This window comes from Sus scrofa, chromosome 6, assembly GCF_000003025.6.
Source record: "Sus scrofa isolate TJ Tabasco breed Duroc chromosome 6, Sscrofa11.1, whole genome shotgun sequence".
Lineage (NCBI taxonomy): Eukaryota > Metazoa > Chordata > Mammalia > Artiodactyla > Suidae > Sus > Sus scrofa.
The window spans coordinates 70,441,004-70,462,763 of NC_010448.4; the positions used below are offsets into that span (position 1 = coordinate 70,441,004).

The 21,760-nt window shown below is 48.0% G+C and overlaps 1 protein-coding gene across 3 annotated transcripts in view; it reads left to right on the forward strand.

Moving 5' to 3' along the window:
- The window catches only part of UBE4B (ubiquitination factor E4B), a 116,646-nt gene extending 95,215 nt beyond the window's left edge, over nt 1–21,431 (forward strand). The window contains exons 21-27 of one of the 3 annotated variants that reach the window (XM_021095312.1): nt 2,881–3,007; nt 5,611–5,755; nt 9,280–9,414; nt 12,669–12,860; nt 18,821–18,995; nt 19,575–19,721; nt 20,043–21,424. In XM_021095312.1, the coding sequence (XP_020950971.1) occupies nt 2,881–3,007; nt 5,611–5,755; nt 9,280–9,414; nt 12,669–12,860; nt 18,821–18,995; nt 19,575–19,721; nt 20,043–20,104 (983 nt within the window). In that variant the 3' untranslated portion in view covers nt 20,105–21,424. Of the gene's footprint in view, nt 1–2,880; nt 3,008–5,610; nt 5,756–9,279; nt 9,415–12,668; nt 12,861–18,820; nt 18,996–19,574; nt 19,722–20,042 lie in introns of all 3 variants that reach the window. The other 2 variants (XM_021095311.1, XM_021095310.1) reach the window with 2 other exon arrangements.

Consider the following 21,760-nt stretch of genomic DNA (forward strand, 5'->3'; position numbering starts at 1 on the left):
GGCCTGAAAACTTCCTCATGCTGTGGACCTGGCAAAGAAAGAAAAAAAAAAGCAAAGCATTTTGAACTCAGTGCCCGGGGCCTATCACTGTGCTTCAGAATAAAGGACGGGGCTGGGCCTCTTGCCTGTGAGACCAGTGCTGGGCCTGGGGGGCGCTGCCAGGAAGATACCAGGAGCTTGTGGGTGAGGGTGTTTCTCCTCTCCCGCCCCCCTCTTGCCACGAAGCCGTGTGCCCTCTGGCCCTGCACCACCTCTCCCCACAAATGATACCCTGCTAATAATAGCCACTGCGTATTGAATATTTACTAATCCTCCACTTAATCCTCACAGCAGTCCTCAAGAGGGGCGCTATAAATATCTCCTTGGTACAAATGAGGAAACTGCAGCTTAGAAAGGTCAAGAAGCTTGCTGAAGGTCGGCAGCCAGCAGCTGGGCTTTGGCACAGGTGCTCCTGACTGCTGCGCTGTCCCTCCTGTGTCATTGCGGGCTGGCGCCAGCAGAGCCCTGCAGTAGGCATCCCAGACACTGCCCCACGTGTCTGTCAAGTCCATGCTAAGTCCTGCTGACCTAGGTCTGCTGACCTAGGTCCTGGCTCCCGAGCGGGTCGTACTCTCAGACATGACCCAGAGGTTGCTCTCTGTGACAGGCTCCTCCTTGACACCCCAGAGAGAGTATTCTAGTTTGGACAATGCTTCGGGTCAAATTGTTGCTCCAAAAATAACACTGAGTTTCAAAATACGAGTATTTTATTTGTACCACAGCGGTGAGTGCTGTAAGGGCCAGCTCTCAAAACTTGGCCTCTCGGAACCTGGAAGAACACTGATAACCAAGACTTACTTCCAGACTGTTCCCTTCCCCAAGCTGACCCGAGTCAGCAAGCCAGCATAGCTTCGATCACTAATTCAGCAAATACGGACGGAGCACCTCCGGGGTGTCCGCGCTGGTGCCCCTGCAGGGCCGTGGTTCGGCCGTCAGACTCCCTGCTGTCGTCGGTTGAGGCCTCCTAGCTGGGAGGCAGACACTGAACTGGTGAATAAGATAGTTCCAGACAGTGAGTCTGGGAGGGGGCACCGTGTGCGTTTCAGAAGCCTGGCCAGGGAAGTCTCTGAGGAGCTGGCCTTGGAGAAAGGCCTGAAGCCGAGACCATAGGAAGGAACCATAAGATCCTGGCCCCAGAGCAGCAGGCAGCGAGGACAGCGAGTTTAAAGGCCCTGCGGTCCGCATGGCTTATCAGGCCTTGTGCCAGAGAAGCAAAGAGCAAGCGACCAGCGGGAATCTAGTTCACGGCCGGCCCCTTAGAACTCAGTCTTGGGGGTCAGGACTTGGGCAATTTTGAGGGAACTTGAAGAACGGATTTTTTATTTTATGTAGTGTTGGGATGCGTCATAGCGGTCATTACTCGGCCTCTGCCTCGTTCAGGATCCAGGACAGGTTTTATGCGCAGTTGAGAGCACGGACGAGGCTCCGTGTCAGCCCCCGTGCCTCCTGCAGACTCTGCTAAGCCAGCTCCACGCGTGTATACAGCTGGTAAAGTGACGCGCAGCTCAGCGTAGAGAAAGGTTGGCCTAATGGATAGACGTAAGTGCTTTCGCCTCTTCGTACCATAAGTCTTAGCTCATTCCTTTTATCTTTAAATAACGATTTTCTTTTTCGCCCCAAAAAAGCGTTCGTTGGGAAATATAGAAAAATACCAAGAAGAAAAGAAAAATCATTGATAATCTCTGCACTCAGAGAGACTCTCTGTTGACATTTTGCTCCGTGTCTTTCCAGTCAACTTGTAAATCACCTGTGTATATGTGTGCGTTGTATTTTTTTTTTTTTTTTGTCTTTTTGCCTTTTCTTGGGCCACTCCCGTGGCATATGGAGGTTCCCAGGCTAGGGGTCTAATCAGAGCTGTAGCCGCTGGCCTACGCCAGAGCCACAGCAACGCAGGATCCGAGCCGCGTCTACTCCACAGCTCATGGCAACGCCGGATCGTTAACCCACCGAGCAAGGCCAGGGATGGAACCCGCAACCTCATGGTTCCTAGTTGGATTCGTTAACCACTGCACCATGACGGGAATTCCTATGTGTGCGTATTTTTAAAAAAATTTTTAAAAACATGGTTAGACCCAAACTATATGTTTTGTTTGCTAGCCTGTGGTTTTCACTTAACATATCACACATTTTTTGTGTGTTCTCTGTTGGGTATTTGGATGATTTATATTTTTCTTCAACATAAATAGTACTTTAATGAGTATCCCTGGGACGCGTGTTTTCTGGAGTTGGTAGTTCCGAGGGATGGGCTTATTGATGGCTTGTGATGCCTTTTGTCAGGTTGCCTTACAGGGGTTGCCTCGTTGTTGATTCCTGCCGGCATTTCCAGTGTGCCGGATCCCCCGGTCCTACACTCGGTGGTGTCATTGTTATGACGTCTGCAACATCGACAGATGAAAGGATGGCACCGTACTTTAGTTGACCCTTTTATCTCTGCCCGTGTCTTCCTGCCTTTACCTGACAGTTTCCCCGCTTCTTGTGAATCCAGGCATCTCTCATGCCTCCGCTGTTTGTCTTTTGGATAACCACGTGTGGTCCTTGTCCCGTTTCCCTAGATACCTGGGTACTGGTACTTGGTAAATGAGTGACAGATACATGGAGATTTACTGTCCTTTTCTCTACTTGGGTATGTGTTTGAAAAAGCCAGTTATACAAAAGTAGCTAAAATAATAGTCATGCTTAATGGGTATGTGGTCCCTAATAAACTTTAACCCACTTTTTTCCCTGCCCAGAGACACTCACCTTTGATTTTGCAGATTTGTCTCTTTCATGCAGTAACACCGTCGCGCAGTTACTGCTCTTAGAAAGATCCGAAAAGTACAGTCTCTTGTCCTTCTTCCTCAGATGTGGAGCATACGGGAGCCACCAGCGAGTTCTATGACAAGTTCACCATTCGCTATCATATTAGCACCATTTTTAAAAGCCTTTGGCAAAACCTAGCTCATCATGGCACCTTTATGGACGAGTTCAAGTGAGTATTGGGCCCCTGTGTCCCAGCTTGCTCTCTTGCAAGTCGCAGGTAGAGTGGCTGCTGAAAAGTTTGCACAGCTGGGTTCTTGTTGAGTGTTTGCTCTGTCCGGGCCTCCCTTTAAGTTTCCCACACGGTGCTGCTAGACGTGAACAGCGTTATCGCAATCTCTGTGCTTGCCAGATCCTGCTGAACTTTATATTTATCAAGGTAGGTTGGGCACGGTATATACATAAAGAAAGAATCTAGGAGTTCCCATTGTGGTGCAGCGGGAAACGCATCTGACTAGTATCCATGAGGACACGGGTTCCATCCCTGGCCTCACTCAGTGGCTTAAGGGCCTGGCGTTCCCAAGAGCTGTGGTGTAGGTGGCAAACGAGGCTCACATCCTGCTTTGCTGTGGCCGCGGCTGGCAGCTGTGGCCGAGGCTGGCAGCTGTATCTCCGATTCCACCACTAGCCTGGGAACTGACATATGCCAAGGGTGCAGCCCCCATCCCCCCCAAAAAGGATAGAATCTGTAGGAGTTCTCCTGTGGCTCAGTGGGTTAAGGATCCAGTGTTGTCACTGCAGTACTGCAGTGGCATGGATTTGATCCCTGGCCCAAGAACTTCCACATGGCCCAAAAAGCCAGAATCTGTAAATATTCTGAGATGCTATGTTGTGTTTTTTAGTGTTTCTTGATTACGGTATTGTATAAATTTGCAGAATGACTGAAATCCTATCTTATAAGTGCTCTTGAATATGACAGCAAGCTTTGGAGTTAGAAATGTAAGGAGGACTTCAGATTCAGAAGCAGTTAGGGGAAAGCTGTCGTTTGAAGTGACAGTCTTTGTAGTGAGGCCCTAGACCTTGATCAAGGGCTTTTCAGTACCAACCGGAAATTTCAGTGACTATTTAAACCTGGGCATTAGTAGTTCCATCCAAGTTACTTTATTTTTTTTTGTCTTTTATTTTTAGGGCCACACTCTCGGCATATGGAGATTCCCAGGCTACAGGTCTCATCGGAGCTCCAGCTGCCGGCCTACACCACAGCCACAGCAACGCCAGGTCTGAGCCACATCTGTGACCTACACCACAGCTCACGGCAATGCCAGATCCTTAATCCACTGAGCAAGGCCAGGGATCAAACCCACAACCTCATGGTTCCTAGTCGGATTCATTTCCCCTGCACCATGACAGGTAGTCCCCATCTGTTACTTTAAAGAGAAGAGTGCTTAAGAAAGAAAGGTAAACCAACAAGGACCCGCTGTATGACATAAGGAACTCTTCAATATTCTGCGATAACCTATATGGGGAAAGAATCTGGAAAAGAATAGATAACATGTATATGTATAACTGAATCACTTTGCTCTACCCCCGAAACTAACACAGCATTGTCCATCCACTAAAATCCAACGAAAGTTGAAAAGAAAAGGCAGATGAAAAATGTAGAACTCTTGAAGAAAGAGTTCTTTCTGAAGACACCTTATCCCATCTACGTAGATCTCTCGCAGCCTGGATTCAGTCTTTGACCAAGCCTAGTTGTCACTTGTTAACTGAGTTACTAGTCAGCAGTGTACGTATTAACCAGTGGCATAGCCATTTGCTAGATAGCTTTCTGCAAAGTAAACTCTTTAATTCTTTGTTTCCACGAACTGCTCTTGTCCTCAGAATTACATTCCGACAAAAGCTCGGCTTGAGTTGAGGACACCCAACAGACCCACAGCTCGATCTGCATGGTGCTGATGAGGAATCCTCATCCTGAACTTTCCATGTGCCTGAAGTCCAGGCCTCCTCCGTGTCCAGAGGACAAGGCCTGTGCTCACTGCCCCTTCTCTTCCCCAGGCCAGGGCTCACTGCCCTCGGATGACCCAGTAGCAGATCCTGAAAGCAGCTTCTCTTTTCTCTAATAATCTGGCAGGTCCAGAGTAACAGGTGGGCCATTGCATCTCAGCTCACCAGCAGTTCCCTTAGAGACTAGGATATGCAGGACAGTCCTCGAGATTGGAAGATTCTGTTTCTATAAATTATGTTAATATCCTGCTTTATCAGTATTACAGCTTCCAATTTTTCCTCAGTGTGTCTTTCTTTACAATAAGGGATAATAACCGTATCGGTAGTTCTCTTATCTCTGGTCTCTGGGTGTTTGTGCTTCCCTTTTATCTTGGCGAGTTAAAGCAGGTTTTCTTTTCTGTTCTGGAAGAATGTTTTCTCTACTTAAAATCATGGAGGGAGCAAGCCAAGGGCGTGCTGGTAAACCCACTCTAGAGAAAAAAAAAAAATCAGCATTTGCTGGTTTTCCAGGGTATAAATACTTCCCACTGTTGCCAGATTTAAGCTGCCAAGGGAGTCTGCTCACAAAATTCTAGAATGTGAGCAGTTGGCTCTCCTGAGCCGTGCAGGGTGGCTCCAGCACAGTGTAAGCTGGACCGTGCCTACAGTGAATAGAATAACCCCGAATCTAAGGAGAGACGCGAGGGTCGCAGTGCTTGATGGCGCCAAGGCAGGCGGTCCTGAAGGGCCAGGCGGGAGGCGCTTGGGGTGGCAGCCCTTCGGCTCTGGGATCTGCCGCCGCATTGGCCTCGGGGAAATGTGTGACCACGTACCGTGTAATTGCCTTTTTAGTTCTGGGAAGCAGTTCGTCCGCTATATAAACATGCTGATAAATGACACGACGTTTTTGCTGGATGAAAGTCTGGAGTCTCTGAAGCGGATCCACGAAGTGCAAGAGGAGATGAAGAACAAAGAACAATGGGACCAGCTGCCCCGGGTGAGGACATGGCCCGGGGCGGGGACGGCTTCGTGGGGCTGCACCTGTGGGTCTGTAGCTCCGACGGACCTGTCAGTGCCCGAGACCCCCCACCTGTGGGCTTCCCTGAAGTTAGAGGGCAGGTTTGGGGCAGGAGGAGCCTTACACACTTGACTTGAAGCTGAGAGGCGGGTTGAGACGTCTTTGAGAATCTGTCCTGAAAACGTGCCCTGCCTTTTTAATTTTAAAGGGCTGTTTTAGTGAAGAGCTTTTTTTGTTTGAGTATGTTGGTTAAGATTTAGGAAGGTAGCTAAGAGATACGTATCTACAATTCTGTCTGCTAGACAAGAATTTGATTTGTTCTGTGATCTTCTTTAGACAACTGTGTGAATAACTCAGGAGGACGCTGATGGCGTTTTTTTTTTTCCTTTCAGTCGAACATGGCTTTCATATTCAGTTATTAATAGAAAGGAGGCCTGCTGTGCCAGGTTCCATGAGAAATTCAGTCTGGGCCAGGGACAGCGTACCGCCCTCTCCTGAGCTTATTGCAGCCGCGTAGATGGTTCCGCGGTTGGTTTCTAGGCCTCTGAGAGCCCCTGGCCAGTTCTGCTCCTGGTTTTGTTAGAATCAGAGCTGCTTTTGTGTGCACCCCTGACACGGCTTCGCTGCTGCGCCTCCAGCACCCTCTCCTCCCGCAGCTTTCCGTTTGCCCTGAGGCTCCACACCGCCCCAGGGTCGCTATCAGGCATCCTTCCAAGCTTACCCCTTGTCTCAGGCTGTCGGCTCCAGTCTGGACCAGTCCCCAGGCTCTGCAGAATGTGCTGGAAAAATAGATAAGCTCTGGTTGAAAGAGCCCCAGCTATGGGGTCCAGCGGCCCCGACTTTGAGAACTGGCACTGCCACACATGCAAAGTTCCTTCATCGCTGTTTGCTCACCCACAACTCAGAGATAACCCCTGCCTTGGGGGAAAGCCATGAGGAGAGATGGTGAATGGCACGGAGGTAGTTGAGGACTGGGCCGGGAAGGTTTCGGGATGTGGGGCTACTATTTCATCGGCCTTGAGACAGTCCTGTCTGGGACACTCTGCTCTCCACTCTCACATATTAAAATCTTACCCACGTTTTGCGTAAGGTCCTGTCCAAACATCTCCCACGGTTGACCTTCCCCCATCGGTGTGGCCGCAAGGTCTGGCCTTTCTCTCCACTGCTGTGACACCCACTCAGTGTCGTGACATTGATGTTGGACCAGCTCAGATTGTCAATGTTGGGGGCCAGGGTCCGAGTCTGTAGCGCGTTCCCTCGCCCAGAGTCCGTGCTCATGAGAGCATTTGTTTATGAGGAGACTGAGCAGATGCCATTGATTTTTCTGTGCTAATGGATTCAAAGGGCAGAACTAAGCCCTAACGGATGCTGTTTCAGAAATCAGCTCTACCTGACTTTGAAGCAGTCCCTGGCTGCTGCCTCCCACCCCCTGCCTGCTCCTCCCGGGCGCTCAGCCCCCAGCATCTCTCCTCGTCCCACACTTGCTCCCTAGGTCGTTTGTTTCTCAGTGACCGTGCTGTTTGGAGTTTTGATATAAGAATAATTCTGTATTACAAGAGACGGTCCTGGGCACTGCAGGACCCTCAGCATCTCTGGCTCAGGCCCATTTAATGCCAGTGAGGTTTTCTTGCTACCCCCAAGTCCTCAGGCAGCCGGAGATGCTCGCACATGGGGGCCTGATGCCCCCAGTGGAAAATCATTGCCAGCTGGTCTCGCTTCTGCCAAAGCCTTAACTATCCACGTGCTCAAGTCTCAGGATCCCACCCCATGTGCCTCCCCAGCTCAGCCCTCTCCCAATTCCAGATGAATGTAACCAGCTGTTGACCTGCCTCTGCCGGGCGGTCTGATGGGATCTCAGACTGAACCTGTCCGGCCCGGGAGCCTTGATGCTGTCCTCCACGTTTCCTCTCCGAGTCTGCCTGTCTCAGAAGAAGACAGCTGCATTCTGCCCCTTGCGCTGGCTCCACGCTGTGTGGGGTCTTCCCGTGATTCCTCCCTCTCAGCAAGTGCCCCTAGGCTCTATCCTAAGATATCGACCGCCTCTTACCTGGATCACGGCAGTAGCCCCCTCTTTGCTTCCTCAGCCTCCACCCTTGCTCCTGACCATTCTAGAAGGATAGTGTTAAAAAACCCCTCGTCCAGCAGCACCACTCTGCTCAGACCCGTGCAGGCTCCGAGTTCTCACTCGAGTCAGAGAGTGACCTGGAGGGCGGCACGGCAGGCCCCGGCCTCCCCGCACTCCCTGCCCAGCCTTGCTCTTCCACTGGCCTGCAGGGCTTCGCCCCCTGCTGTTCCCTCTCCCTGCAGCACCTCCCCCGCCCCAAGTTTTTGCTGACATGCTTCCTTCCCTGCCTCGGTGTCCACCCCGCTCCTCCGAGAGGCCTTCCCTGACAGCCTCTCCACTTAGCGCCTGACCCCAGCACTCCCCGCCCCCAGCTTGTTCCTTCCTCGCCCTCATCAGGCTGTCTTGTCTCTGTCTGGGTGGATGTGTGTTTATTGATCGCCTCCCTAGCTGGTCTCTAAGCTCTGTGAGGTAGGGAACCTTCTCAGTCATGCTCTGGGCTCCATCTCCAGGACCTAAGGGAGGCCTGGCCCATGGAAGGAGCCGGATCAGCTTTATGGATGAATAAACTGACACCCAGACACACACGGAGGTGGTTCTCATCCTGCATCTTCCATCTTCCCTGGTTCAGTCTTTTGTTCCCGACTGAAGGGTGGTAGGCAGGTTGCCAGCACTGGTGCAGGCTCCCCCACCCCCCACCCCCCGGGCACCCACCCGGGGGGCACTGGCAGAACGCCCGCTCTTCCAGCACTTTCCCTCCCCCGCGTGAAGTAAACTGGCGTCTGAGCAGAGGTGAGAAGTGAGGCCCTTGCTCATACTCCTGTGATTTATCATCTCAGAGCCTGCAGGGCGCCGCCTTATGTTCCCCCTGAGTCCGATTCACCGTCTGATCCTGTGTCTCAGCCTTGGGCAGAGCTGAGGGAGGAAGATGGTGCCCGAGGCGCGGGTTGACCACCTAACTGGTGTGGAAAGACAAAACCTCACCTTCTGCGGGCACCGGGTGTTGCGGCAGCACCTGTAGACCTCAGGGTGATTGCGTGACACGTGACGTGTTTTAAAACGATGGTGACTCTGTGCACGGTGTCGTTCAGGACGACAAGTATGCCCTGTGTTGGCACCAGGCACAACGTAACATGCACTGTATTTCATCCCGCGTAGAAGTCGATGGCAGTGTCCCATCATTGGAGACTTACAAGTCTCCTGTAAGTTCAATCCTGTGCCAAGGTCACCTTATCCAAACCTAAGCCATCTGATGCCAGAAGGCCTAAGCCTTGGTCACCGGGAACGTGGGCCGACTCCGTGTCCTCTCGCTCCCTAAGTGTGCTGGCTGTGTTGTATGCCCTTTCCCAGTGAGGCGCTGACTGTGTTTTTCCTTCACACTTGGCTTGGGTGAGCTGCTGACTGGTACTGAGACATGTCTGGCGTCTGTTCCCTTTCCCAGGATCAGCAGCAGGCCCGCCAGTCCCAGCTTGCTCAGGATGAGCGCGTCTCGCGCTCCTATCTCGCCCTGGCGACGGAAACGGTGGACATGTTCCATATCCTCACCAAGCAGGTCCAGAAGCCGTTCCTCAGACCCGTGAGTAGGGGTTTGTTTTGCCCATTGGATTCCGCATTCAGATCCTATCACTCGGAACCAAATATAGTTGTTGAAATCCTAGGTGTTTCAGCATCACAGTCACTGATGAATTTCTGTTACTGATTTTGTTCCCAGTTCTCATTGATTCACACAACACTCTGTTGATAGAGCAAAGCCTGCAAAAGGTCACTTCCAAGATAACTTCATGCACGTTCTGCTGAGACAGCACATTAATATTGAAACTGTAACATATTTTTATCATTCCTAACTCCTGTGTTTTATTTATAGGGAAAGTATAAGGTAATATCGATTGGAAATTAGAGTATGCTGAGTAGAAATAATTGATCGAGCATAAGATCTTTGATTCTCTCCAGGGTAGCTTTTTTTTTTTTTTTTTTTTTTGGTCTTTTTGCCGTTTCTTGGGCCGCTCCTGTGGCATATGGAGGTTCCCAGGCTAGGGGTCGAATCAGAGCTGTAGCTGCCAGCCTACGCCAGAGCCATAGCAACGCGGGATCCAAGCTGCATCTGCAACCTACACCACAGCTCACGGCAACGCTGGATCATTAACCCACTGAGCAAGGGCAGGGACCGAACCTGCAACCTCATGGTTCCTAGTCAGATTCATTAACCACTGCGCCACGACAGGAACTCTCCAGGGTAGCTTATACAGAACCTTTGGCTTCTTGAGTATAACAGCACTACCCTGGATCCTAATTAGGGTTTCTGATAGATCAGCGGTAGTCAGGTATTTGGCCTCGACTTGATGAAACCTGGATTCTGTTTCTGAAATGGAAACTGACTAGCGTAAATGAAGATCTCTGCTCTGCTTCAACACCCGCCCCCCAAAACACACACCCAGTTTAGAAGCCTGATGGTGTGGCCAGGACAAGGGTAGGGAGGAGGGCAAGAAGGGGCCTGAGATTTGGTTGATAATTGCCTATGTAGAGACAGGTTTACAGTGGAATATAATTTTACTACACACTTGCTCCAATTTCCCTGCTTATTCTTACCTCCAACGTTGTCACCACACCCTGGCCTATGTGCAGCTCAAGAAATGAGTCCCATTCTCTGTCCCTTTGCCATTTCATGTCTCCTCACTGATGGATTTCAGGGCCAGAGCAGCAAAACACAAAACAAAACAGTGCTTCACTGAAAGCAGAAGGACTCTGCAGCTGGAGTTCCCTGGTGGCTGAGCAGGTTATAAAGATCCAGCATTGTCACTGCTGTGGCTTGGGTCGCTGCCGTGGCGAGGGTTCAGTCCCTGGCCTGGGAACTCCCACATGCCGCAGCCGTGGCTAAAAAAAAAAAGCAAAAAACACCGCAACTGATTTAGAGATGGCATTTCAAACACTTGCTTCCCTTAAAGGTTCACCAGAGGAATTTTTTGACACTCTCTGTAAAGGCCAGACAGTAGGTCAGGGAACAGTTGAGGCGCTGTGGGCCCCACAGTCTCTGCTGCAGCTGCTAATTTTGCCGTTGCTGTGTTCTACTAAGACTCCATGAAGTGAGGCATCAGGCCGGATTTGTTTTGCAGCTAGTCATTTGCCAATCCCTGCCCCAAGTTGCATTTTATTTCATGTTCAGCTACTCCCGGGGCAGTGCTCTTTGGTTTTTTAGTTTTAGGAAACTATAAAAACTATTCAAGACTGAATTCTCATAAAGCCTATTTTTAGTTCTAAATTCTTCGTTTGTTTTTTTTTTCAAGGAGATTATTGAAAGCTAAGTCTCATATTTTCATATCGATTAATTTTTCTGGGGTTCCCTGGTGGCTTAACAGTTAGGATTCAGGGTTATCACTCTGGGCTCAAGTTTGATCCCGGGCCCAGGAACTTCTGCATGCCTTGGGCGTAGCCAAAAAAATGAATCTTTTTCCAGACCTACTCCCTGATCTGAGTCCTCGGGACACCTTGTGCATAGTCTTCAGCCCCCAGGCTTGGCCTGTGTCCACTCTGATCCCGCCTTTTCCTTTGCTGCACGGTTTTACCCCCTTTGCCAGTTAACACAAAACTCTCCCACTGCAAAAAAAAAAAAAAAAAGAAGAAGAAAGAACGACGACTAATTTTTTTTTCTCAAACCTGAGCCACAGCGACAACACTGATCCTTAAGCTGCTATGTCACCAGGGAACTAAATTCTGTCTTATTCTTGTGACTCTTTCATTTCACAGTTTTCTAACAATTAAACATCAGAATATTAATTGCAAAAGCAGGGTCTTGAAAAGCTGAGTTTGAGTTGAATTTGTATAAATCCAATCATTAAATTTCACGAAGACCTTGTTACTTAAAGAGGAGCTGTCATACATCCCATGAAATGGCCAGTGTTACTCTAATATTCTCTAATCTAAGCCAGATTTTCCTATTTCAGGTTTTGCTTAGAGCTGTGTCGGTACACCTGTAGTAGGTGCTATGGCATCTTGTTGGGTTTTGCTATATTCTTGCATAATTTTCTAGGTGTGTCATTTGTTTTGTCTCACTAGCTAGATTTAAGACTATTCAAGACATAAATTTTATTCTCTACCTCTTTTGTGTTTCTCCATTCTTTGTGGATGATAAATAAGAATGGTGCATATTGCCCGAACTGTCAGGGACTTTTGAAATTTATAGAACAATAGTGCATCAAATGATGGCTAATGCTCAAAAACTTTTGTGACTTGTGTTCTTTTTTTGCTTTTTGGGTCACACCCGTGGCATATGGAGGTTCCCAGGCCTAGGGGTCTAATCAGAGCTATTGCTGCCGGCCTACGCCACAGCCACAGCAATGCCAAATCCAAGCTGCGTCCACAATCTATACCACAGCTCACAGTGATGCCGGATCCTCAACCGACTGAGTGAGGCCAGGGATGGAACCCGCAACCTCATGGTTCCTAGTCGGATTCATTGCTGCTGCGCCACGACGGGAACTCCATACCTTGTATTCTAATGATGTGATTATGAATAATTTCCCTCTTCGACTTGTTTCTCAACAAATGCGAAGTGATCCTTATGTTTATAATGAAACACATGAATTTAAAGCAAAGGCTGCCTGTTGGCATTTGTTAACATTCCATCAGCCTGCAGCAGTCGAGGACGTATTAGAAATGAGAGAGTAAAAAGAATGTGGAAGGGAATGTCCTTCTTCAGCTTTCGGTGCAACGCACATGAGGGAGTCTCTGAAGCTCCATCCTGCCCACTCCTTTTCCTCCACTGATATGGGAGTTTGGGGTCCTTCTCGTGTGTCTCAATGGCATGAATTGTCCTCTTCCCTTGTGATTTTATAGGAACTTGGACCCCGATTGGCTGCGATGCTGAACTTCAATCTTCAACAACTCTGTGGCCCTAAGTGCCGTGACCTGAAAGTTGAAAACCCTGAGAAATACGGCTTTGAACCAAAGAAGCTGTTGGACCAACTGACAGATATTTACTTGCAGCTGGACTGTGCCCGGTTCGCTAAGGCCATTGCCGATGACCAGGTCAGTCCAGGGAGCTTGCTGCTCAGTGGGAATTGGGGTCCAGGCTCTGCCACTGGGCAACCTGAGTTTGCTTCTCTGTGGATTTCCTGGCAGACCCTATGCAATCGCACAGCCATCTGTTCCTGGGTTTTCACACTTGAAATCAAGGAAGGTGACACTTTTTGAAATGTGGTTTGAGGACTTCCCTGGTGGCCTGGTGGGTTAAGGGTCCAGTGTTGTCACTGCTGTGGCTCGGATTGATCCCTGGCCTGGGAACCAAGGCATGCCGTGGGTGATTTGAGAAGTTTTCAGTGTGTAAATAGAAATAACAGCCTGGTGGCAAGGAGAGCTTGTCTGGCATAAATGAAGATGAATTGGGTGTTGTCCTTGGGCTTAAGGAGACCATTTTGGCTCTTAGATCCAGCTCCGGGGGAGTTCTTCACCCATTTACATTCCTGGAGAGAGCCCGGTTTTCTCAGAGAAGCCAAATCTTCTTTCCATGGCTTCAGTGCTGCCGTGTTTTCTGCGGGTCCAGGAATCAAACCTTGGATGTTATCTGTACTTGCTTCTTCATTTAGTCCTTGCGTGCCCTGTGATCCTATCCATTTTGTGGTTTTCATTTCCACAACTACCCACTTAGTCCAAGCTACTCGGACCCAGCCTCGACTTTATATTTTCCAGTGTCTCATAAAGGGCTTCCCCTCCCTCCACATTCCTCTGTCCTGCATCATCTTCAGCATCCTAACAGCTCGTGTTTAATTAACTGCATATCAAGTTTTAATCACTTGCCATGTTTTCACCCACAGTCCCCACAAAATCCCATGATTTGAGTTCGGTTAGACTCCTCACTTCACAATGCATGAGGCACGCAGAGGTTAAACAGCTCACAGAGTTAGCGTGGGGAAGAGGCAGGATTCCTGTCTGGACAGTCTGGCCCTGAGCCCTTATTCTCACTCTCTGTTTTTCAGGCTGCGCTGTGGTGCATGGGCGCCCGGGCCAGGGATCAGATCTGAGCCACAGTTTAGGCAAGGCCAGATCCTTACCCCACTGTGCTGGGCCGGGGATGCAACTCCAGAGACAGGAGTTGCGCCACAACAGGCTCCAACATAACTCCAAGTTTTGTTTTATTTTATTTTTAAAATGTTACTGGCATGTCGTTGGCGTATAGGGCTGTATTCGTTTCAAGTGTGCCGTGCAGTGAGGCCGTTGCACGTATCCATACATCCATTCTTTTTCCCCATATAGGTTATTATAAATACTGAGTAGATTCCCCTGTGTGGTACAGTAGGTTCTTGTTAATTATCTATTTTATACAGTAGGATGTGTGTGTTACCATGTTCTCAGCTTCTCTCCTCTCCACCTCAAATGCCCCCAGAGTTCCGTGTTCACTTCAGTATCTCCACCGTCTTCATTCACACTGTTTATCCAAATATTACTCATATCTCAGGTTAACCATCAGTAGACATTCCAGAAAGTTCTTTACTTATAACTCATCCAAAGCTCAAAGTTGTGTGTACTTTATTTTTTTCAGTAAAAGCTTATTGACACATAATTTGCATTCGGAGGTAGCCTTGGCTGTAAGCAAGAGATGTAGCCTTGACACATTGCCCGCAGTGGAAAAAAAACACGTCTAAAGCAAGTTTTTCCATAAAAAGTAGTGGTGAGGAGTTCCCATTGGGGCTCAATAGGTTAGGAACCCAACATAGTGTCCACAAGGATGTGAGTTTGATCCCTGGCCTCACTCAGTGGATTATGCATCCGGTGTTGCCACAAGCTGTGGTGTAGGTCACCAATGCATATGTGGCTCAGCTCCAGTGTTGCTGTGCTGTAGGCCGCAGCTGCAGCTCCAATTCGACCCATAGCCCAGGAATGTCCATATGCCGCAGGTGCAGCCATAAAAAGAAAAAAAAAAGTCATGGTAAAAGAGCAGGTTAGGTGTTTGCAGTTATTTTGAGGAGATGCTAAGATGTCTTTCTCGCCTACGACTGTGTAATACTGCACATATTGAGAAATGGGAGATGGGTGGTCGTCTTAGGAGGGGCAGGGTCTGGTCACTTGCCTGGAGTTGCAGGCCCAGCCCAGCCATAGGTCAGGTGTGAAAATTCCCCAGGGAGTCCTCCATTTGACTGTCAGAGACTTGGAGGAGTCGCTTAGCGCCCCCGCTTCTCCTGGTGGGTCTTGCTGTGGCTGCCACGTCAGACACAGTTAACATAGCATGAGGTTTGCAGCCTGAGTGAGCGCAGCACCCCAAGTGGGTGACAAAAGAGTGCCTCCAGTGCTCCTAGCTGCCTTTTTCCTTGGTGACCAACAAAACATCCACATTGCCTGTGCTCAGCACTGTGACACCTGGGTCTTCTCGAATGGCTCAAGAGCCCTGTCCTTCCAGACTCTTGAAGCAGACACACAAGTACCAGAGACACAGTGGAGGGAGAAACACTTTTGAAGTGATTTTTTTGCTTCCTTTTACAGCGTGGTTGTCTTGATTGCTGTACATTTTCCATTTATATGGGCTGTAAGCTGCTGGGAGGCTGCTGGGGGCAGAAGGAAGGGTGGGAGACTAGAAAGCGCCAGAGGAGCGGTAGTAGAATTTCACTGTCACGGAGTTCCCATTGTGAATCTGCAGTAACAAACCCGACTGGGATCCATGAGGACATGGGTTTGATCCCTGGACTCGCTCAGGGGGTTAAGGATCCGGCGTTGCCATGAGCTGTGGTGTAGGTCTCAGACGTGGCTCAGATCCCTAATTGTTGTGGCTGTGGTGTAGGCTGGCAGCTGCAGCTCCAGTTCGACTCCTGGCCTGGGAACGTGCATATGCTGCAGGTGCAGCCCTAAAACAAGCAAAAAAGGATTTCACTGTCTCCTTTGGGAGCAGTGCACTTGGTCAGCTTTGATCTGGTGTGTGTGGGTTTCCTGGGAAGACAGAGGAGGAAGAAGCTGAGAGCCTTCTCTTCCTGGGCACCGAGAGTGAGCCGAAGACTGGTACCCAGTACCTGGGGGGACAACAGAGGCCCCGGCACGGAGAGCCCTGAGCTTTACACTGAGGAGGGAGCCCCCCATCGGAGAAGGGCTGGAACAGAATAGTTGTCCCTGGGGCTGAGGTCCCAGGAGGGAGGTCTTAGCGTGACCTAGTGACCCAGTTGATGGCCAAGTCTGTGCTTTCACAGAGAGGGCAGGCTCCAGCTCTGCTGATGGACGGCAGACCTGATGTGTGTGGAGCACTAAAAAACAATAATAATCTGAGTTCCCTTGTGCATTGGGTTAAGTATCTGGTTTTGTCACGGTAGTGGCTCAGGTTGCTGCTGTGACTCAGGTTTGATCCCTGGCCCAGGAACTTCCATCTGCCACAGGCACAGCCAAAAATAAATAAATACATAGCCCAACGGAAACTACTTCTCCCATGCAGTCTTCCTTTATTTTTTTAGTTGAGGTGAATTCACATAGCACAAAATTGACCACGTTGACTGAATGCCATTCGGTGGCATCTCGTCCATTCACAGTGCTGTACGATCATTGCCTCTGGTTCCAAAACATTGTATTATCACCCCTGAAAGGGAATCCCGCCCCCGTTCAGCTGTCACTGTCCTGCCCCCTCACCCCAGCCCCGGCAACCACGGAGCTGCTTTCCGTCTTTATTTGACCTATTCTTACCTTTATCTGTTTGCCTCTTCCGGGTATTTCATATCAATGGAATCGTACAATGTAGATAACCTTTTGTGTCTGGCTTCGTTCCGTAGCATGTTTTCGAGGTGCATCCGTGTTACAACACGTATTGGTACCTAATTCCTTCTTATGGCTGGATATTTCACTCCATGGATAGACCATGAGATGTTTCTTCATCCACTGATGGACATCTGGAGTGTTTCCAGCCTTTGGCTGTTGTGAACAGTACCCTGTAAACGGTCACGTGAAAGCGTTTGTTTGAATACCCGTTTTCAGTTCTTCAGGATGTACTTGGAGTAGAGTTTCTGAGTCAGATGGTAATTCCGTGTTTAACATTCCCCCCAGCACTGTATGAGGGTTCTCATTTCCCCACATGCTCGCCAACACGTCCGATTTTCTGTTCTTTTTTTCAATTTTTAAATAGCCACACCAGTGGGAGTGAAGTGGTATTTCACTGTAGTTTTGATTTGCGTTTCCCTGATGACAAATGTGTGCTTATTGGCCCTTTGTGTATCTTTTTTGAAGAAATGTCTATTCAAGTCCTTCATGCCTTTTTAAAAATTGGATTCTTTCTCTTTTGTCTGAGTTCTTTGTATTCTGGATGCTAGACTTTTATCAGACATAAGATTTGCTGGTATTTTTTTGTTTAATTTTGTAACCATTCTGTACGATCTTTAGGTCAAGAACAATATCTTTGCTTCCTTTCTGACCCCATGTACACGAAACTTGAAGCAGCAGCCCAGGAATCTATTTGGGTGATTCCCTGATGCCACTGCTCTTTGAAACTGAAGGCCATGTCCCCTTATCATAAGTACCTTCGATTTCTGAAAGCGCTCCCTCCACTGCTCTGTCTTAGAGGTTGACTTAACAGTAGGCACAAGTCAGTTGGTTAAAAACTTAATCATCTTTTGAAAAATAGAGTGGGTGATGTTTTCAAGAAAAGCCAGTGGGCTAAGGACGATCACTTGTGACCAAGAGAAGTTCAAGGGGAATCATCTCAGAGGGTGACTGGCTCCACCCACCCCAAGCTTTCAGTAATTCCTTGTGCATTTTTGCCCTTCCAACATCCTCCTGTCATCTTCCGGCCAGTGGTCCCCGCGCCTCTTCCCAAAGGGACAGGGACTGCGGCTTACCTGGCTCATAATAAGTAGACACCAAAGAAAGCATTTTGTTGAGCTAATGTAGTACTTTAGTTGCAGACAACTGTAACCAAGGCTCTGGACATTTCAGATTATTTTCAAGAGTCATTGCCGGGCCCAGGCGCCCTGCTGGCACTTTGTCCTTTCCTCTCTTCCCCCTGAGTTGCATGGATGGAATAAGGGGCACAGGTGTGTGGAGAGAAGGGGGGAGCAGGTGAGCTTATTTAGTAACCAAAGTTATAAAGGGACAGAAGAAAGGCAGGATTTTCAATCCCGTGTCCTAAGAGAACCGTGAGAGAGGAAATCAGCCCGTGGGTGTTGGTGTGACTCCTCGATTAGAGATAACAGGTCACACAGAGTGTGGTCCTCTCATGAGTTGAGGTTTAATCATTCCCCTCATCTGTTTGCATCATTGTCATTAAATCGCCATATGGCAGGGTTTCTGCCCTAAATGCACAATGCAATACACTTTGATATTTTGAAATGGCAGTGGTTTCTATGAGATAGGCACCGGTGGGGTAGGTGTTCCTACCCCATTTTACACTCCAGGAAACCAGGGCTCAGGAGGGTTAGAGATTTGCCTGAGACCACCCCGCAGGTGGATGGTAAAGCCAGAATTAAAGTCCCCGTTCTTAAGAGAAATGCATGTTTGCTGCGTAATTCAAAAATTAAAAATGTCCCTCATTTGCCTCAGTCCTGAAGCCCTTCCCAGAGGGAATAACATTGTACAGATTGGTGTGTCTTTTCCCACTCTTCACAGATTTATAACAGTGTCAAAAATTATATATATACATGTAGGTGTCCCCATTGTGGCTCAACAGTAACAATTCCACTATTATCCATGAGAATACGGGTATGATCCCTGGCCCCACTCAGTGGGTTATGGATCCGATGTTGCCGTGAGCTGTGGTATAGGTCACAGACATGGCTTGGATCTGGTGTTGCTATGGCTGTGGTGCAGGCCGGCAGCTGTAGCTCCAGTGTGACCCCTAGCCTGGGAACCTCCACGTGCCGCAGATGTGACCCTGACAGCAACAACAACAACAACAGTTACACGTGTGTATATGTATAATGCTTTCAGGGCCTTTTTAGAAAACAGATCATACTTTGGGTGTTTTCGGCAGCTTAGTTTTTTCCATTTAAAATACATTTACATCTCACATTGTCTTTCCTCTTTTGCAGAGATCCTACAGCAAAGAATTGTTCGAAGAAGTTATTTCAAAGATGCGGAAGGCAGGGATCAAATCCACGATAGCGATAGAGAAGTTTAAACTTCTGGCCGAGAAGGTAGAAGAGATAGTGGCCAAGAACGCACGCGCAGAGATCGACTACAGTGACGCCCCAGATGAGTTCAGAGGTGAGTGGGCCCACTTTTTTCAGGCTGAATTCTTTGTTTTTAGTTAACTTAAAACATGTAACATTAGAAGTTGTCTTTTGAAACACTTGGTCTGAAATTGAAATTACATTTGCCTACTTTTAGTTCATACTATCAATTACAGGGGGAAAAAGGCTTTAGCCCAATTTCAAACTAGATAATAACCCTGAAGATTCTAAGGTCAGCCCTGCCTTTACAGGTAGGGATTTGTGTTTTTAAAGAATTCTCGAAGAGGAAGGATTGATGCTAGCCTGCCATTTTCACTGCACAGCCAGGCAGGGGCAGGGAGGGCCTGCCACTGTGTCTGCCCCACTGTCTTTTTTTGACTATTCTTTCCTCCCAGCAATAACTGACAAAAGGGTACTTTCCCCTCTACAAAAGGCAAAGTATAGGCCTCTATCTAATGCTGATTTCCTTCTAAACTTGGGGGCCCGGTAGGGCCGTTTGGTTACGATTCCCATGGTTATATTTTTCACTGATAGGAGGGGCTTTGTTTTATTTTATTTTTCAGTTTTAGGCTCTATTACTGGAATTAGAGTTTGCTTTGTTTTGTCTCTTTAGACCCTCTGATGGACACCCTAATGACCGACCCTGTGCGGCTGCCTTCTGGCACTATCATGGACCGATCCATCATTTTGCGGCACTTGCTGAACTCCCCCACAGACCCCTTCAACCGACAGACACTGACAGAGAGCATGCTGGAACCAGGTAGAGGAGGGCATAGCTCAAACTGCAGTGTCTACACCAGGCAGTGGAGCCAAAATCACATATCGGGGGTGATCAAAAGGGGGAAATGTGTCAAATCCAGACACTGCATAGTTTATGACATGTAATGGAAAAGACACAAAACATTCTTTGTTCTTTTTCACTAAGAATTCTAGTCCTTACTTTTCATGTCCTATTTCTTCTTCAATCTTCAGCTCAATGAGGGAATGAATGGCCTTTTCTTTACATTTATACAGAACTGCATCATCTCTCAGGAAGAGCCCTCTCATCTGGGGCATTAATCCTTTCCTTTTCTTTTCTCAGTGCCAGAACTGAAAGAACAGATTCATGCCTGGATGAGAGAGAAACAGAACAGTGATCATTAAACCATCCCCTTTGCCCACCCTCTGCTAGAAACAGCCAAGACCGGCAGGGCAGCAGAAGCAGCATCGGTGCTGCAAATGCTGTTCAAATGTTGGAGGCCACAAGTGGTCAAATACATCAAGAGCCCACCCAGAGTGACCAAACAGTGGAGACCCGAGAGGACATGAATGAGAAGAGGAGCCCAATTCCTGTACATATATTTAAGTGAAAAACGTGGTCAAAAGCTTGAGGGACACAATTTATGATTGCTTGTGTAATAGAGCACGTCCTTCGTATGTCACAGTTTGGGGCTTTTGCAACGGAAGTATCTTAGTGATCGATGACAAATGGGTCTGGGCAGCATCCCCTTCATTTTTTTTTTTTTTCCCTAAATCCAGTATCCGTTGATTTTGATTGTGATTAGAAAACTTGGACATTTTGCTGCTAAAGAATCTCCCCCCCGCCGGCCCCCCGCCCCCTTCCTGGTCCTACTTGCACTGCTGTGGATTTTTTTAAGAGAAGCAAAAACAAAAATAAATTCCTTTCCCTGGCCCTCCAAACATATATTCTGTGAGATAACTGTGCCTGCAACAAAGTGTTAATCCTGGGATCGTATTTTTATATCATATTCACATATTTGTTTTTTTAATTGGTGTTAGATGACATGATTAATAAAAAAGGCAAGATATTTTCAGAATTTGAATTTCAGTTATTTTTTTTTCTTTTGCAATGTCCCTTAAAATTTTTTTATTCTAAACAAAATGAAGAGAATCCTGTTGCTCTGGTCCTTGTAATAAGCCCACTCTTAGGAATCTAAGGAACAGCTGCAGCAAGGGAAGGGTTTAAGTACATCAGCATTTCATGACTTACAGTTTCAGGGGGGTGGGTTTTTTGTTTTGTTTTGTTTTGTTTTGTTTGTTAATGCTATGTGACAGTTTGAAACCTTTACAGTTATCCTATGAGGGTGAATAAATTCCTCAACTCTTGAGTCTGTGAGTTTGAGGCAGGGGTCATTCGTATGCTGTGTCCTTTGGGGCGTGGCCTTACCAAAGCAAAAACAGGGTGCAAGAAATGTGGAAGCACGTCTGCTTGTAAAGACACACAGACACCCACGCACACGCACATCAACACAAGACTTTTTGTATTACTGCTCCCTACTTAACATACTTGAATTCTTGAATTCCCTTTGGGGTAAAAAAGGATTTGAAACCATGAAGTGTTTTGAAGAGAATAAGTCAACAAAAATATACTTTCCTTTTCTTTTCCTTTTTTCCCCCCCTCCACAGACAATGTCCTCTGTTCAATTCCTAACGCAAACTACAATAAATGGTGATACACATTCAGAAGGAATCTTCTTTGAGTCTCTTCTTTTTGTGGCAAGCCGGGGAGTGGGCGAAGAGCAGGAGCCAAATGCATTTGCATGCAGTACTTTATCTTTTCTGGAGCCACTTAGGAGTGGCTCTTTTTAACACGCACCTTTCCTATTTGTGTCAGTCTTGATGCTCTTTTTGGTTCTCATGTCACCATTTGCTTGTTGGAGGGGGTTGAGCTTTGTCCTGTTCAGTCTCTGCTTCTCAAGTTGTTACCCTATCACAAATATCTTTTCCCTGACCTTTAACATTTTTACTCAAGTTCACCTCGTCTCGTTAACACTCTCTTAGGCACCACAGTTGACGGAA